This window comes from Pseudophryne corroboree, chromosome 4, assembly GCF_028390025.1.
Source record: "Pseudophryne corroboree isolate aPseCor3 chromosome 4, aPseCor3.hap2, whole genome shotgun sequence".
Lineage (NCBI taxonomy): Eukaryota > Metazoa > Chordata > Amphibia > Anura > Myobatrachidae > Pseudophryne > Pseudophryne corroboree.
Genome location: NC_086447.1, coordinates 375,775,371 through 375,793,456, shown reverse-complemented (window position 1 = coordinate 375,793,456; position 18,086 = coordinate 375,775,371). Strand labels below are relative to the sequence as shown.

Genomic DNA, 18,086 nt, shown 5'->3' with positions numbered 1-18,086 from the left:
GCAGTTTTGTGGGGCACCTGCTGCTGTGCAGGTTCCGTACTGCCTCTGTTATCTCCAGCCCCGGCAACCCCACCACTAGCTGCAGCGCTGCCGCCCGCAGTGAGGTGCGCCCAGCTCCTTCACACACTTGAGCGGGCGGGCAGCGCTGCAGAAGTCCGCGCTGCTTGCAGGATCCGACCCCCTCCTCCCTCCAGCCGCAGCGTCTCCTGGGGGCTAACCAGTCACTCCCAGTCTCCCCTTACGTGCCCGGCAGCCGTGAGGTCCGCGCCGCGTGCATGCTATGACCCCCTCCTCTCTCCAGCCGCAGCGTCTCCTGGGGGCTAACCAGTCACTCCCAGTATCCCCTTACCACAGTGCCCGGCAGCCGCGCAAGGTCCGCGGTGTGTGACTGAGGAGTGGGGGGGAGGGATGCGGACGGGCAGAGGAAGCAGAACTCCAGCCTGAGAGAGTCAGCCATGCCAAGTCTCCACCAGCAGCAGATCCCAACAGGTTGGGGTGGTACAGCAGCAGCTAGCAGCAGTGAACTCCGGTAAGACACATCTGTCTGTCACCACTGTTTTGTCCCTAATACCAATCTCTCCCGTGCCCTGTGTTCTGTCATCTCCCTGTCACCCCTGGCCTTGCCCTGTCACCCCTGTGCTTGCCCTGTCACCCCTATCACGGCCCTGTCACCCCTGTCCTGGCCCTGCCGCCCCTGTCCTGGCCCCGTCGTCCCTGTCCTGGCCCCGCCACCCCCGTCCTGGCCCCGTCACCCCTGTTCTGGCCCTGTTACTGCATACCCTCCAACTACCTTTTTTGGCAGGTACAGTACTCGCAGCGCCTCCAGACCCCTCCCCAATGCACCACACCTCCGCACCTTCCCCTCCACCACATGCGGCACTCCACCCCTCCCCCACACGCTGTGCCTCCAGACCCCCTACACCACCCGCGGCTCCCACTCCCCCGCCCCTCCACCACCCACAGCACCTCCAGACCCCCTACACCATCCACCCACCATATATGTCTCCCCCCACACCTGCGTCCCCTCAACCCACAGGATCTGCAGACACCCTCCTCCATCCGCGGTCCAGCCCCCTCACCCACCCCTCCCCCACGGCACCCCCGCACCTGCCCCTCCACCACCTGCAGCGCCTCCAGACCCCCTTCCCCATCCGCCGCACCTGCCCCACCCGCGGCACCTCCGGACCCCCTACCCCACCCCTTCCCATCCCACAGCACCTCCGGAACCCTTCACCCATCCGCAACATCCCCGCACCTGCCCCTCCCCCACCCATGGCACCCCTGCCCCTCCCCCACCTGCAGTGCTGCAGTGCCTCCGGTCCCCTCCCCCATCTATATATATATATATATATATATATATATATATATATATATTATTATTATTATTTTTTTATTATTATTATTATTTTTTATTTATTTATTTATATTATAATACATACTTATGGTTCAGGAGGCAGACATATCTGTGGATCCGGTATGATATGCCAGCAGACAGGATGATATACCGACAGCAGCATCCCGTCTGCCGGAATACCGGCAGCAAGGCCCCTTACAGTCTTGCTGCACTCGCCACGCTTCGGGCCCGGAGTTGCTTGCCACAGGTTCTTTTCCCACTCGGTTGGTGGTGTGGACCCACCAACCGAGTGGGAATTAGGGGTGGGTGTCGGTGCTTTATGAAGGCAGTTACTTGTGCATCGAAATGGCATTTTGGTTCTAAGTCCATCTTGCCCTAAACTTAATGGCAGCTTTACATGAAGTCTCTTATGTAGCTCCAATGCTGCCATTGTATAACTTGCCATGTATCTGTATACATTACTGTAGACTTATCACTAAAGCTGGCCACACATTCTTTGACATTGGCAATTTGCCCTGATATCACAGCATGTGTAGTGCCAGAACAAGGGCGATAACGGAGAATAATACGCTGAAGGCAATGTGATGAAAGACAGAAGATTTCTCCTTTAAACACATATGGCACACTGGACACGTACAAGTAAATGTGAACAGTTATTTTAGATATGTTTGAGAAGGCATCTGCTTATCCAGTTCTTTAATGGCACAGATTAGCAGTAATAACTATACGCTGGGACAGTATTGAAATGAGTTTTAGTTTTAAGCCCCATATTTTTCAATAAACCCAAATCAGTGGTTTGAAAACATTAAGGGAAGAGAAACCTGTTTCTTTTATTTATTCTTATTTTATTTATTCTTTTAATTATTATTATTTTTTTTAAATGCACCCAATACTATTGGGCATATTTAATTGGCCACAAGGTTTTCCATGTAAAAAAAAAAAAAACTTACGCGGACCTCACAACCAATTATGGATTAACACAGGTATCCAATTTTATTTTTAAAAATGCAGACTGGGTTCCAATTGCTTAATTAGTCATTAGGGAGTGGGGGACGGGAGTGGATTTTAAGAAAAATTGCCCGTGCACCTGGGCTGCAACAAAAAAAAAAAAAAAAGCGTGCACCCAATTGAATAGCAAAAATCTCACACCTGTGGGGAAAAAACCCAGCAGGTGCAAGATTTTTAATTCTCGCACCTACTGTAATTGAATATCCCCCTATGTGTGTGAACAGGTTAGTCAGAACCACAAATAATATACTAGGTCATTGTGCATTTTAGTTACCCTAAAACTGATAATACAGAAACACATACATATTGGATACATACCTAGTAAATCCTCCAGGAATGTTATGCACAACAGTATATACTTTAAAAAAAATTTTTTTACATATAACTTACGGTAGTTATTTACCATTGAATCTACTTTTTTTTTTTTATGGATGTGAAGCATAAAAAATAGGTGTGGTATTATATGTCGACGTGTATCATATATACACTGATGAGCGGGGTTCCAGTAACTCTTCCTCTAGTGCCTAAAACTAACCTCTTTCCCACAGCCTAACCCTAATGTTGACATTCTGAAAATGTCCGAATTTTTTAAGTCGAAATTCTAAGCATGTCAATATTGCCTGTCGACATCTAACTAACCACATTGTGGAGTCGATATTATGAATGTCAACCTATTGACTACAACCAGTAAAAACACACATTTACTACATGTACCTACTTGTCCATTATCAACATTAGCAAAGTTCAAGTAATTCCCTGACAGCTCATTGTTTAACACAACAGTGTATCGTTATGTGGGGTTCACTACGGTATGCCGGCGGTCGGGCTCCCGGCGACCAGCATACCGGCGCCGGGAGCCCGACCGCCGGCTTACCGACAGTGTGGCGAGCGCAAATGAGCCCCTTGCGGGCTCGCTGCACTCGCCACGCTACGGGCACGGTGGCGCGCTATTTTATTCTCCCTCCAGGGAGGTCGTGGACCCCACGAGGGAGAATAAGTGTCGGTATGCTGGCTGACGGGATCCCGGCGCCGGGATCCCGACAGCCGGCATAATGAAGACCACCCGTTATGTGATATTGGAAGCAAACTGCTTTGGAAAAGATTATATTGTTTCAGCAATCATACATGTACTGTACAGTGCATTTGCTCAAATGCTTGCTTATAAATCAGAGCCAGAAGATATACACAGCGTTAATACGATTGCTTGGCAACCATGAATTTGCAGTCAATAACAGGCAGCGTAGTTACGGAATATCATTTGTTCATTTAAATATATTAGTGACTGTGGTCTGGAGTAGTCTCAACAATTCTAACAGATAATTAAACAAACTAATAAGTCTGCAGTATCAGATAAATAAAAAGGTTATAAAATATACCACATTTAAGGTGTTTTATTCAATAAATGTAATTATTTGACCTTTGTTCACACTCATAAAGCTGTATTACAGTATACTGCATTATATGGCACAGTCCTAAGCTGGTTCAAATCATTTCTCACAGGCAGGTCACAGAGAGTATCGTCTGGAGTATACTCATCACCATCAGTGCCATTGTCATGTGGCGTCCCACAAGGTTCTATACTATCCCCCATGCTTTTTGCAGTATACATGCTCCCGCTGGGTGAAACAATCAAGCGCCATGGCCTTGTCTACCACTGCTATGCAGATGATACATAACTGTACTTGTCCTTTGCTCTGGGTACTGATAACCCAATAGCAACCCTAAATGGCTGTCGAGCTAAGAAGAAGTGGATGAGCGCCAGTTGGCTGCGACTGAACCCGGATAAAACAGAGGTCCTTATGATACGACCGCAACATCAAAGGACAAGACTGCAGCACAGCCAACCAACTGGACATACACTCGGGGATTCAGAATTACAAACCACTGATCGTGTGAAGAATCTTGGCTTTGTCCTGGATGGTGGCTTGACACTTAAACATCAGATATCAGCCACAATCAAATCCTCATTCTTTCACCTGAGGAACATAGCCAGAATCAAGCACTTAATTCCCTCAGATGATCTGCCAAAAGTCATACATGCATTTGTACCATCTCGATTAGACTACTGTAGTGCCCTCTACCTTGGTCTACCAGCAAAAGAATTGCACCGCTTACAGCTGGTGCAAAACACAGCTGCCAGGCTGTTAACCAACCAGCCCCGTTCTAGCCACATAACACCCATCCTCTACTCCCTTCCCTGGCTGCCTGTAAGATGGCGAATCATCTTCAAGATTGGCTTACTGAGTTTCAAAGCATTACATGACCAGGGCCCAAGGTACCTGAAGCAGCTTCTGATCCCATACTGCCCCACTCGATTACTGCGATCTGTAGATGAAGGACTTTTAGTAGCACCTAGAATTTCCCGTAATTCATCTGGGGGTCGAGCTTTTAGTCATGCAGCTCCGACTCTATGGAACTCACTTCCCCGCACAGTGCGAGAGGCCCCAACTATAGAATCCTTCAAAAGTAGACTCAAGACTTTCCTGCTTAGTCAAGCATTCCTATAACTGTCCCTTTAGTATATACATGCTTCTGTATTTTATGAAAAACTGTTCTGTACTTAATTATTTTCTGTACTATATTATGCTATGTATCTGTTAAGCACCTTGAGTCCTATTGGAGAAAGAGCACTATACAAATAAAATTACTATTATTATTATCAGCAGCATTATTTATATATCAATATGTACAGTACTTGTATTTATTACTTGATATTTGTTCCTTCTGTCCATTGTGTTCAATGCGTAAAACATACAATACTGGGTTTTTATGAGCTACCATACATGTAGCAAGTGCAACCTGGTTTGGAAACACTGGGACTATTTTAGTAATGTTAAGGCTATATTGTAGGCAGGGGTGGATTGGGATAGAAAACCAGCCCCGGAAATTTATGGAAGCAGCCCTAATGGGGGTGCGATCTGATGAGGGGACGGGGTCTGTTGAGGGGGGCGGGATCCCTCCTCATATGACCTGATTGTACACAAATGCAACCTTCCTTGCTTGTTTGCTGCAGTTGAGTCTGAGACCGGGGCAGGGACAGATTGTGAACTGAAAGTGGCCCTGTTAAATTTTGTAGACGTGGCCCAACATGGGCAGCACAAAAGATGTAATATACTGTGTAGCCATGGCAACATCACTGGATTGCAGAGTTGCTGTACAGCAGAGAAGGAATAACAATGAATGGGGACAATGCAGTGTAGCGAGTGCGTGTGTTGCCTGTCATGTGGGGGGGGGGGGGGGGGGGGGCGGCACTTGACAACACACAAAACATGTCTCACAGACACGTCAGCCTACCACAAATCTACCTGGTGAGCCCTATGGCCAATCCACCCCTGACTGTAGGCAAGTCATAGAGAACAGGCAACCCTAGGACATGTGTTGCTCTTAGTTGTCACCTGTGGCTCTCAACTTATTTCTTTTCTTCTGTATGAACAGCCAATCATTTTCTCTACTTTATGTACTGTCGCCAAAGCTTTTTCTTATTTGCTTTATGCCCCGTTCAGGTTAAACAGTGTCCCCAGCTCTTATAAAATAAGCATGTGGGTGAAAACTAGATATACATTGAACGGAAAGGATGCGCTATCTCTAATAGTAAACAAGTCTCTTAGGTTATGTTTTTTGTTTTTAAACGTATAATTTTATATATATCTCCAAAAAATATATCACACAATAGAAATAAAATACACATGTACACAAACAATAGAATACTGTAGTATGGCCACTGACCATGTGGTGTGAGTGCAAAGGGGGGAGGGATAGTGTATGTCATGGGAGGGATTGTGGGCCTGATTTATGTTTGTAAAGCAAAAATAAAAAATACATTTATATTTTTTTTCTGTGCAGGGTAGATACATTTAGCACATAAATGTTAAACAGCTTAATTTTTACACTGCAATTTCCATTTCAATTTGAATATACCCCACCCAAATCTAACTCTCTGCACATGTTACATCTCCCCCACCTACAGTGCAACATGTTTTTGCCCAGTTGCTTACTTTTTTGCTTTACGTGTGTGTGTGTGTGTGTGTGTGTGTGTGTGTGTGTGTGTGTGTGTGTGTGTGTGTGTGTGTGTGTGTGTGTGTGTGTGTTTTTTTTAGTGGGGAAAAGGTAGTTTAGTATTTGTGTTGTGGTGGATGATTTGAAGGTTGAGGTGTGTGGGCAGTATGTGTATGCAAGTGTCTTTGGTGTGCGATAAGTGGCACGTGTCAGTGGTGGTTATATACAGATGTGTTCTCATACATATAGCCTCCATACACCATGCAGCAGGAAATGCATAGCATGAGTGAGCTGACAGATCCCATGCAACTCCGCTAACGTCAGGCATCTTTTTTTGCCAAAAATGCGTCTTAGTAGCAAAGCAATGCAACAAGGGCACACCAGGAGTCTGTGCTGATTAAATTGATATGTGACACTCATATATTGTGTGCGACTGACTCTGTATATGGAGCACAACGGAACTGGACATGAAAAAAAAGAAGCAGCTGCTGCATCTTAGCACTTTGTATGCAGATTCAGAGATTTAGTCACAAACAGGTAAGTGTTGCATATCAAATTAATGAGCAAAAAAAGACACCCGACACTAGCAGAGTCTCACGCGACCTGCCATGCCAAGAGGGGCCATTTGGCGCGACTGGCGTAAAGATGTATGCAGGGCCGTCTTAACAGGAGTGTAGGCTACTGGGCAAAGCAATGCACTGGGGCCCCTAGCCATCCTCCAGTGGTAGGGGTGGGGGGTGCTATCAGCGGCAGCTTTGATGTACCACGGTTGATAGGGGGTGTTCTATCTTCCCCTCAGCATGTAGGACTTGGAGCACTAATTTCTGCTAATTACTCTTTTACTGCACAGATGGTGGGAGATGGGGTGGGAGGGAGAACACTAAACTGTAGAAGGGGGCATTGAGCTGAATGAAGGGTGCCCCCGGTACATGACTTCCAGGGTGATAGGGGGTGTTTAATACGCAGGGGAGGGGTGGATAGTGGAGTGGGCGTAACATTCATAATTTTTTGGTACTGGGGACTTAGGGATCAGAGTTCAGGAGCCAGAGCAATCCACCAATGAAAATATAAAACTGCATACCAGGCGTGCGAAGGTGGAGCAGGGACCAGCTGCTGGAAGGCTGATAGCTCTAGTTCTGGGTAGAGAGAAGCTGCCAGTGTACACCGAAACGGTAGAGCCCCAGCTTTTGAAGTATACCCTCAGAAAAACTCTAATGGGCCCTACACACCGGGCGATTACACTGAAAAAATAAGATTTTACTTACCGGTAAATCTATTTCTCGTAGTCCGTAGTGGATGCTGGGGACTCCGTAAGGACCATGGGGAATAGACGGGCTCCGCAGGAGACATGAGTACTTTAAGAAAGAATTTGGATTCTGGTGTGCTCTGGCTCCTCCCTCTATGTCCCTCCTCCAGACCTCAGTTAGAAAAACTGTGCCCAGAAGAGCTGACAGTACAAGGAAAGGATTTTGGGAATCCAGGGTAAGACTCATACCAGCCACAACAATCACACCGTATAACTTGTGATAACTTTACCCAGTTAACAGTATGAACAACAACAGAGCATCAGATCAACCCTGATGCAACTATACATAACCCTTATTTAAGCAATAACTATATACAAGCATTGCAGAAGAAGTCCGCACTTGGGACGGGCGCCCAGCATCCACTACGGACTACGAGAAATAGATTTACCGGTAAGTAAAATCTTATTTTCTCTAACGTCCTAGTGGATGCTGGGGACTCCGTAAGGACCATGGGGATTATACCAAAGCTCCCAAACGGGCGGGAGAGTGCGGATGACTCTGCAGCACCGAATGAGCAAACACAAGGTCCTCCTCAGCCAGAGTATCAAACTTGTAGAACTTTGCAAAGGTGTTTGAACCTGACCAAGTAGCCGCTCGGCAAAGCTGTAATGCCGAGACCCCTCGGGCAGCCGCCCAAGAAGAGCCCACCTTCCTTGTGGAATGGGCCTTAACTGATTTAGGCAGCGGCAACCCTGCCGCAGAATGAGCCTGCTGGATCGTGTTACAGATCCAGCGAGCAATAGTTTGCTTTGAAGCAGGCGCCCCAAGCTTGTTGGAAGCATACAGGATAAACAAAGATTCTGTTTTCCTGACCTTAGCCGTTCTGGCTACATAAACCTTCAAAGCCCTGACCACATCCAGTGACTCGGAATCCTTCAATCAGTAGTAGCCACAGGCACCACGATAGGTTGGTTTATATGAAAGGATGAAACCACTTTCAGCAGAAACTGTGGGCGGGTCCGCAATTCTGCTCTATCCGCATGGAAAACCAGATAAGGGCTTTTATGTGACAAAGCCGCCAATTCTGACACACACCTAGCCGAAGCCAAGGCTAATAGCATGACCACCTTCCACGTGAGATATTTCAATTCCACCGTTTTGAGTGGTTCAAACCAGTGTGATTTCAGGAAACTCAACACCACGTTAAGATCCCAAGGTGCCACTGGAGGCACAAAAGGGGGCTGAATATGCAGCACTCCCTTTACAAACGTCTGAACTTCAGGCAGAGAAGCCAGTTCTTTTTGAAAGAAAATGGATAAGGCCGAAATCTGAACCTTAATGGAACCCAATTTAAGGCCCAAAGTCGCTACCGCCTGTAGGAAGTGAAGGAAACGGAACAGCTGGAATTCCTCCGTATGGGCATTCCTGGCCTCACACCAAGCCACATATTTTCGCCATATACGGTGATAATGTTGAGCTGTCACATCCTTCCTAGCCTTTATCAGCGTAGGAATAACTTCATCCGGAATGCCTTTTTCTGCTAGGATCCGGCGTTCAACCGCCATGCCGTCAAACGCAGCCGCGGTAAGTCTTGGGACAGATGGCCCCTGTTGCAACAAGTCCTGTCTTAGAGGCAGGGGCCACGGGTCCTCTGTGAGCATTTCTTGCAGATCTGGATACCAAGTCCTTCTTGGCCAATCCGGAACAATGAGTATTGTTCTCACTCCTCTTTTTCTTATGTTTCTCAGCACCTTGGGTATGAGAGGAAGAGGAGGAAATACATAGACTGACTGGAACACCCACGGTGTCACCAGTGCGTCCACAGCTATCGCCTGAGGGTCCCTTGACCTGGCGCAATATCTCTGTAGCTTTTTGTTGAGGCGGGATGCCATCATGTCCACCTGTGGCAGTTCCCACCGACTTGCAATCTGCGTGAAGACTTCTTGATGAAGTCCCCACTCTCCCGGGTGTAGGTCGTGCCTGCTGAGGAAGTCTGCTTCCCAGTTGTCCAATCCCGGAATGAACACTGCTGACAGTGCGCTTACGTGATTCTCCGCCCAGCAAAGAATTCTGGTGGCTTCCACCATCGCCACCCTGCTCCATGTGCCGCCTTGGCGGTTTACATGAGCCACTGCGGTGATGTTGTCTGACTGAATCAGAACCGGTTGGTCGCGAAGCAGGGACTCCGCTTGACGTATGGCGTTGTATATGGCCCTTAGTTCCAGGATGTTGATGTGAAGGCAAGTCTCCTGACTTGACCACAGCCCTTGGAAATTTCTTCCCTGTGTGACTGCCCCCCACCCTCGGAGGCTTGCATCCGTGGTCACCAGGACCCAGTCCTGAATGTCGAATCTGCGACCTTCGAGAAGGTGAGCACTCTGCAGCCACCACAGGAGAGACACCCTGGCCCTGGGGGATAGGGTGATCAGCCGATGCATCTGAAGATGTGATCCGGACCACTTGTCCAACAGATCCCATTGAAAGGTCCTCGCATGGAACCTGCCGAAGGGAATGGCCTCGTATGAAGCCACCATCTTTCCCAGGACTCGCGTGCAGTGATGCACCGACACCTGTTTTGGTTTTAATAGGTCTCTGACCAGTGTCATGAGCTCCTGAGCCTTCGCCATCGGGAGATTAACCCTCTTCTGGTCTGTGTCCAGAATCATGCCCAGGAAAGGCAGACAAGTCGTAGGAATCAACTGCGACTTTGGAATATTTAGAATCCAGCCGTGCTGTTGTAACACTTCCCGAGAGCGTGCTACGCTGATCAGCAACTGCTCTCTGGACCTCGCCTTTATGAGGAGATCGTCCAAGTATGGGATAATTGTGACCCCTTGCTTTCGCAGGAGCAGCATCATTTCTGCCATTACCTTGGTAAATATTCTCGGTGCCGTGGAGAGACCAAACGGCAATGTCTGGAATTGGTAATGACAATCCTGTACCACAAATCTGAGGTACGCCTGATGAGGTGGATAAATGGGGACATGAAGTTATGCATCCTTTATGTCCAGAGACACCATAAAATGCCCCCCTTCCAGGCTTACGATGACCGCTCTGAGCGATTCCATCTTGAACTTGAACCTTTTCAGGTATATGTTCAGGGATTTTAAATTCAATATGGGTCTGACCGAACCGTCAGATTTCGGTACCACAAACATGGTCGAATGATAACCCTTTCCTTGTTGAAGGAGGTGAACCTTGACCACCACCTGCAATTGTGAATTGCAGCTAACACTATTTCCCTCTCTAAGGGGGAAGCTGGCAGGGCCGATTTGAGGAATCGGTGAGGGGGCATCTCTTCGAATTCCAGCTTGTATCCCTGAGACACAATCTGTATTGCCCAGGGATCCACCTGGGAGTGAACCCACTTGTGGCTGAAATTTCGGAGACGCGCCCCCACCGGGCCTAGCTCCGCCTGTGGAGCCCCAGCGTCATGCGGTGGATTTAGTGGAAGCCGGGGAGGACTTCTGTTCCTGGGAACTAGCTGTGTTGTGCAGCTTCCTTCCTCTGCCCCTGCCTCTGGCAAGAAAGGACACACCTCGGACTTTCTTGCCTTTTTGTGATCGAAAGGACTGCATTTGGTAATAAGGTGCTTTCTTAGGTTGTGAGGGAACATATGGCAAACAATTTTACTTTCCAGCAGTAGCTGTGGAGACCAGGTCCGGGAGACCCTCCCCAAACAATTCCTCACCCTTGTAAGGTAAAACCTCCATGTGCCTTTTTGAGTCGGCATCACCTGTCCATTGCCGAGTCCACAGGACCCTTCTGGCAGAAATCGACATCGCATTTATTCTAGAGCCCAGTAGGCTAATGTCTCTTTGAGCATCTCTCATATATAGGACAGCGTCTTTTATATGCCCCAGGGTCATTAATATAGTATCCTTGTCTAAGGTATCAAGTTCCTCAGATAAGGTATCCGTCCATGCTGCTACCGCACTACACACCCAGGCCGACGCAATTGCCGGCCTTAGTAAGGTACCTGAATGTGTATAAATGGACTTCAGGGTACCCTCTTGCTTTCTATCTGCAGCATCTTTTAGGGTGACCGTATCCTGTGACGGCAGGGCTACCCTCTTGGATAAGCGTGCTAAAGCTTTGTCCACCCTAGGGGAGGATTCCCAGCGTAACCTGTCCGTTGGCGGGAAAGGATACGCCATAAGCATCCATTTGGAAATCTGCAGTTTTTTATCTGGAGATTCCCAAGCCTTTTCACATAACTCATTTAGCTCATGTGAAGGGGGAAAGGTCACCACCTGCCTTTTTTCCCCATACATATGAACCCTCTTGTCAGGGACTGGGGTTTCCTCTGTGATGTGCAACACATCCTTCATTGCTATAATCATATAACGGATGGCTTTAGACAATTTTGGCTGTAACTTTGCATCATCGTAATCGACACTGGAGTCAGAATCCATGTCGGTATCTGTGTCAACAATTTGGGATAGTGGGCGCTTCTGAGACCCTGACGGCCTCTGCGACATAGGATCAGGCATGGGCTGAGACCCCGACTGTCCTAAGGTTTCAGCTTTATCCAACCTTTTATGCAAGGAATTAACATTATCATTTAAAACCTTCCACATATCCATCCAATCAGGTGTCGGCGCCGTCGGCGGAGACACCACATTCATTTGCTCCCGCTCTGCTTCCACATAGCCTTCCTCGTCAAACATGTCGACACAAGCGTACCGACACACCACACACACAGGGGATGCTCTTTTGAAGACAGTTCCCCCACAAGGCCCTTTGGAGAGAGAGAGAGAGAGTATGCCAGCACACACCCCAGCGCTATATGTCCCAGGAATCACACAGAAACTTAGTGTTAACCCAGTAGCTGCTGTATATTATGTTTTTGCGCCTAATTTATGTGACCCCCCTCTCTTTTTACCCTCTTCTACCGTGAATCTGCAGGGGAGAGCCTGGGGAGCTTCCTCTCAGCGGAGCTGTGGAGAAAAAATGGCGCTGGTGAGTGCTGATGAAGAAGCCCCGCCCCCTCAGCGGCGGGCTTCTGTCCCACGCTTCTGTACAATATTATGGCGGGGGCTCATACATATATACAGTGCCCAACTGTATATATGTCCAACTTTTGCCAAGAGGTCCTAATTGCTGCCCAGGGCGCCCCCCCCCCCCCCCCTGCACCCTACAGTGACCGGAGTATGTGGGTGTAGTGTGGGTGCAATGGCGCACAGCTGCAGTGCTGTGCGCTACCTCAGTGAACACTGGGGTCTTCTGCCGCCGATTTTGAAGTCTTCTTGCTTCTTTCACCCGGCTTCTCTCTTCCGGCTCTGCGAGGGGGACGGCGGCGCGGCTCCGGGATCGGACGACAAAGGGTGAGATCCTGTGTACGATCCCTCTGGAGCTAATGGTGTCCAGTAGCCTAAGAAGCAGGACCTATCTGCAGAGAGTAGGGCTGCTTCTCTCCCCTCAGTCCCACGATGCAGGGAGTCTGTTGCCAGCAGAGCTCCCTGAAAATAAAAAAACCTAACAAAATACTTTCTTATAGCAAGCTCAGGAGAGCTCACTAAACAGCACCCAGCTCGTCCGGGCACAGATTTAAACTGAGGTCTGGAGGAAGGACATAGAGGGAGGAGCCAGAGCACACCAGAATCCAAATTCTTTCTTAAAGTGCCCATGTCTCCTGCAGAGCCCGTCTATTCCCCATGGTCTTTACGGAGTCCCCAGCATCCACTAGGACGTTAGAGAAATATGAACGATCTCGTTCATTAATGAACAAGATATCGTTCATATCTTTCAGTGTGTATGCACCAACGATGAACGATGCGCGGACCCACGCTCGTTTTTCATTGCTGCTGGCTCATTTATGCATGCAAGCCAATATGAACAATATCATCCATATTAGCATGCAGGGCTATGTGGCTGGGTAATGGGGGAGTAATAAAACTTCACTACCCCCCCACACACACACCCGCCCGCCACCAGTTCAGCCGTCGGGAACCTCGGCCGGCAATCGGCCAGTGTGTAGGGCCCTTAAGTCAGACAGAACTCAAGATATTTGGCTCGGAAGCGCAATTAACATGCTTGGATGGGGACCACTGCTTTGAAGTCGGATATCTCCTGTTCCCCTGGGCCAATTTTAAAAAATCTGGTACCCCTGGAAAAAGGGGACCCTCAGCTATCAGCCTTTATACTCCCTGGGGCCCTCGGGCAACTGCTCATTGAGCCCATATGAAAAGATGGCCCTGGATGTATGAGGAGACATCTGTACACTATCCCCTCCACCCTTTTGCAACCACACCACAGGGTGAGCACTCATAATATTCTATCTATTGCTAAGTTTCCAGTAGGAATGGATTCACCGACAGTACCAAGCTGCACAACCCCTAGCCCCCCCTCCACCCCAAAACACACTGTAGCAGACAATCCTTCACAACACGACACCCAAGAAGCACAGTTGACCACCCCCTCTACATGTACACAAACCAACCAACGTCTCCTAGTATATGCTATAGAAATATAAAGCACTATTACTGTATCTAGGAACAGCATCTGTGAAGATTAGATATGCAGTACTGAACAGTTACAGCAATGTAATATATTAACTGGTAGTGTCTCTGTACAGTCAGAGTACAGAAGGGTCAAATAAAAAAAATGTATAGTACTGTAAAGTGTTCTGATGTTCCCATAAGGTAATCAGCTTCTCACCATTAGTATGTAGTCTCGACACTAGTATGTAGTTAGTATTTTAAAGCTGCTGATGTCGATATGAGCAGTGTTCCAAGGAACCTAGGGCCTAATTCAGATCACAGAGGATCTGGGTCGCATGACACAAAGTACAGATGTTAAGTACTTTGCGCATGAGCCGGATCCATACTGCACATGTGTAGTACCGGTCCTGCATCGTTGGACACACTACGACTGCAGACGTCAAGAGATTGACAGTCTGTAGCCGTAGGAGGGTGAGCAAGGGCTGGAGCCGGCCTCAGTTTCCCAAAATGGAGGCGTGTCACAGCCATTTTGGGGGAGTCCAAGTTCAGGATCTCCGTTCTGCAGTGGCCAACTTGCACGACCCCATAGGTCACACAGCTGACCAATGGTGGCGCAGGACATAGTATGGAACACTAATGCAAGAAGAAGAAGTCTACTTAGATCAGATGCCTCCTGCTGCATTACCATACTACCAAGTAAGCAGCAGCGATAGCACCTTACGTCGACATCTGAATTAGGGCTCAAATGGTCTGCGGGAGGTGGTTCTCGGTATCAGGATGTAGGTTCTGCAGGAACTCCACTGATCATGTACAGTTAAATTGCCGGCAGTGAACAAACTGAAGTCAGTATGTAGCCCCGGGCAAGACCTTTAACCGCGGTAATTTACAGCGTCTAACAGGATACAGCCCTAAATATAGAAGATCCCAATAACTTCAAGCAGCAGCAAAAGTAGTCTTTATTGGTTGATCACTTACCATACTCAATGCCACTGAGCAGGAAGAGGAATCCAATCACCACATTTGCCAATTTTCGCTTCCTCTGCGTCACATCTAGGGGAAAAGAAACAAGAAATAGAAGACTAATTTCTATAGTATATGTAACCTAAATGCCATAAGATTAAAAATAAGAAAAGATCCACCAACCCAGTGGTTCCCAAACTTTATTAAATCACAGCGCCCTAGAGTATCAGAAATTTTTTTATGGTACCCCTAGGGCAAAAGATTCTTATTGAGAAATGTAGAAAAAATATTCAATTAAGTAAAATAGGATTTTAATACCTATTAAGAACCATGGGGTATAGACGGGATCCACAGGCGACATGGGCACTTTAAGACTTTCAAAGGGGTGTGAACTGGCTCCTCCCTCTATGCACCGCCTCCAGACTCCAGTTATAGGAACTGTGCCCAGGGAGACGGACATTTCGAGGAAAAGGATTTATTGTTAAACTAAGGTGAGATACATACCAGCTCACATCTCAAGCACGCCGTAAAACATGGCATTTAACACAACGCAAGTCAATGGCATGAACATCATCAGCAACAGGCTGACTATAAACGTAACACAACATGTGTGTAACCACAACTAATAACTGCAGATGCAGGGCGCCCGTCCCAGTGCGTACTGTATCATCTACGGACTAAGAGAAAAGGATTTACCGGTAGGTATTAAAATCCTATTTTCTCATACGTCCTAGAGGATGCTGGGGTCACATCAAGAACCATGGGGTTATAACCAAGGCTCTAGAACGGGCGGGAGAGTGCGGATGACTCTGCAGCACCGATTGACCAAACATGAGGTCCTCATTAGCCAGGGTATCAAACTTGTAGAACTTCGCAAAGGTGTTTGAACCCGACCAAGTAGCTGATCGGCAAAGTTGTAATGCCGAGACCCCTCGGGCAGCCGCCCAGGACGAGCCCACCTTTCTGGTAGAATCGGCCTTCACCGATTTTGGTAACGGCAATCCAGCCGTAGAATGAACCTGCTGAATCGTATGACAGATCCAGCGCGCAATAGTCTGCTTGGAAGCCTTGTGAGACAAGGCCGCCAATTCAGACACCCGCCTTGCGGATGCCAATGCCAACAGCATGACCACTTTCCAAGTAAGAAATTTTACTCTACCTTCTGCAAAGGTTCAAACCAATGAAATTGAAGGAATGCAACACCACGTAAAGATCCCACAGGGGGCACAAAGGGAGGTTGGATCTGCAACACGCCTTTCACGAAAGTCTGAACTTCTGGAAGGGAAGTTTTTGGAAGAAAACCGATAAAGCTGAAATTTGAACTTTAATTGAGCCCAACTTTAGGCCCGCATCTACACCGGCTTGTAGAAAATGGAGAAAACGTGCTAACTGAAATTCTTCCGCAGGAGCCTTCTTGGATTCACAACAAGACACGTATTTTCTCCAAATACGGTGGTAATGTTTAGACGTTACTCCGTTCCTAGCCTGAATAAGGGTGGGGATAACTTCCTCGGGAATACCCTTTCGGGCTAGGATCTGGCGTTCAACCTCCAAGCCGTCAAATGAAGTCACGGTAAGTCTTGGAACACGCATGCTGTAACAGATCCTCCCTCAGAGGAAGAGGCCAGGGATCTCCTACGAGTAATTCCTGAAGATCCGGATACCAAGCCCTCCTTGGCCAGTCTGGAACAATGAGGATCACTCGAACCTTTGTTCTTCTTATGATCTTTATCACTTTTGGAATGAGTGGAAGTGAAGGAAACACGTACACCAACTGAAACACCGTCACTAGGGCATCCACTGCTATTGCTTGAGGGTCTCTTGACCTGGAACAATATCTCTGAAGTTTCTTGTTGAGGCGAGACACCATCATGTCTATTTGAGGAATTCCCCAAAGACTTGCAAAGACCTCTTGATGAAGACCCCACTCTCCTGGATGGAGATCGTGTCTGCTGAGGAAGTCTGCTTCCCAGTTGTCCACTCCTGGAATGAAGATCGCTGACAGAGCGCTTGTATGCCTTTCCGCCCAATGGAGCACCTTTGTGGCCTCTGCCATTGCCGCTCTGCTCTTTGTTCCGCCCTGGCGGTTTATGTACACTACTGCTGTTATGTTGTCCGACTGAATCAAGACGGGCCGATTGCGAAGAAGATGTTCCGCTTGCAGAAGGCCGTTGTGAATGGCCCTTAACTCCAGAACGTTTATGTGTAGACATTTCCTGGCTTGACCATCTTCCCTGGAAAGTTTCCCCCTGCGTGACTGCTCCCCAGCCTCGGAGACTCGCATCCGTGGTCACTAAGATCCAGTACTGGATCCCGAACCTGCATCCCTCTAGGAGGTGAGAGCTGTGCAGCCACCACAGGAGTGAGATTCTGGTCTTGGAAGACAGGGTTATCCTTCGGTGCATGTGCAGATGGGACCCGGACCACTTGTCCAACAGGTCCCACTGAAACACTCTAGCATGGAATCTGCCAAAGTGAATGGCCTCGTAGGCCACCACCATCTTTCCCAGCAACCGAGTGCATTGATGGATCGATACTCTTGCTGGTTTCAGCATTTGTTTGACCAGGTTCTGAATTTCCAGAGCCTTTTCCACTGGAAGAAAGACTCTAATTCTGTGTCGACAGCCGTCTCGTCGTAACCAACTGTGATTTTGGCAAGTTTAGGAGCCAACCATGTTGCTGCAGAATTGTCAGGGAGAGCGTAATGTTCTGCATCAATTGGTCCCTGGATCTCGCCTTTAGCAGGAGATCGTCCAAGTACGGGATAATCGTGACTCCTTGTTTGCGTAGGAGAACCATCATTTCGGCCATTACTTTGGTGAAAACCCTAGGAGCCGTGGACAGACCAAACGTCAACGTCTGAAATTGGTAATGACAATCCCGAACTGCAAACCTCAGGTAAGCTTGATGTGGGGGATAAATGGGAACATGCAAGTAGGCATCCTGTCACATCTGGCAGGGTTTGAGGATCCGGCAGCTGAGATTTGCCCGAGGAGGTAGCAGGCTGTGAATGAACCAGATGAGGGGGCTGGATATAGTTCCTTCGCATGGGACACGGAGCAATGAAGAACGTAGGCG

General features: G+C 48.1%; 1 protein-coding gene across 3 annotated transcripts in view; it reads right to left on the bottom strand.

Moving 5' to 3' along the window:
* Positions 1-18,086, bottom strand: part of LOC134909605 (major facilitator superfamily domain-containing protein 8-like) — a 304,598-nt gene that overhangs the window by 264,772 nt on the left and 21,740 nt on the right. For all 3 annotated transcript variants that reach the window (XM_063916651.1, XM_063916650.1, XM_063916649.1), the window contains exon 2: positions 15,024-15,098. In XM_063916651.1, the coding sequence (XP_063772721.1) occupies positions 15,024-15,098 (75 nt within the window). The remainder of the gene's footprint in view (positions 1-15,023; positions 15,099-18,086) is intronic.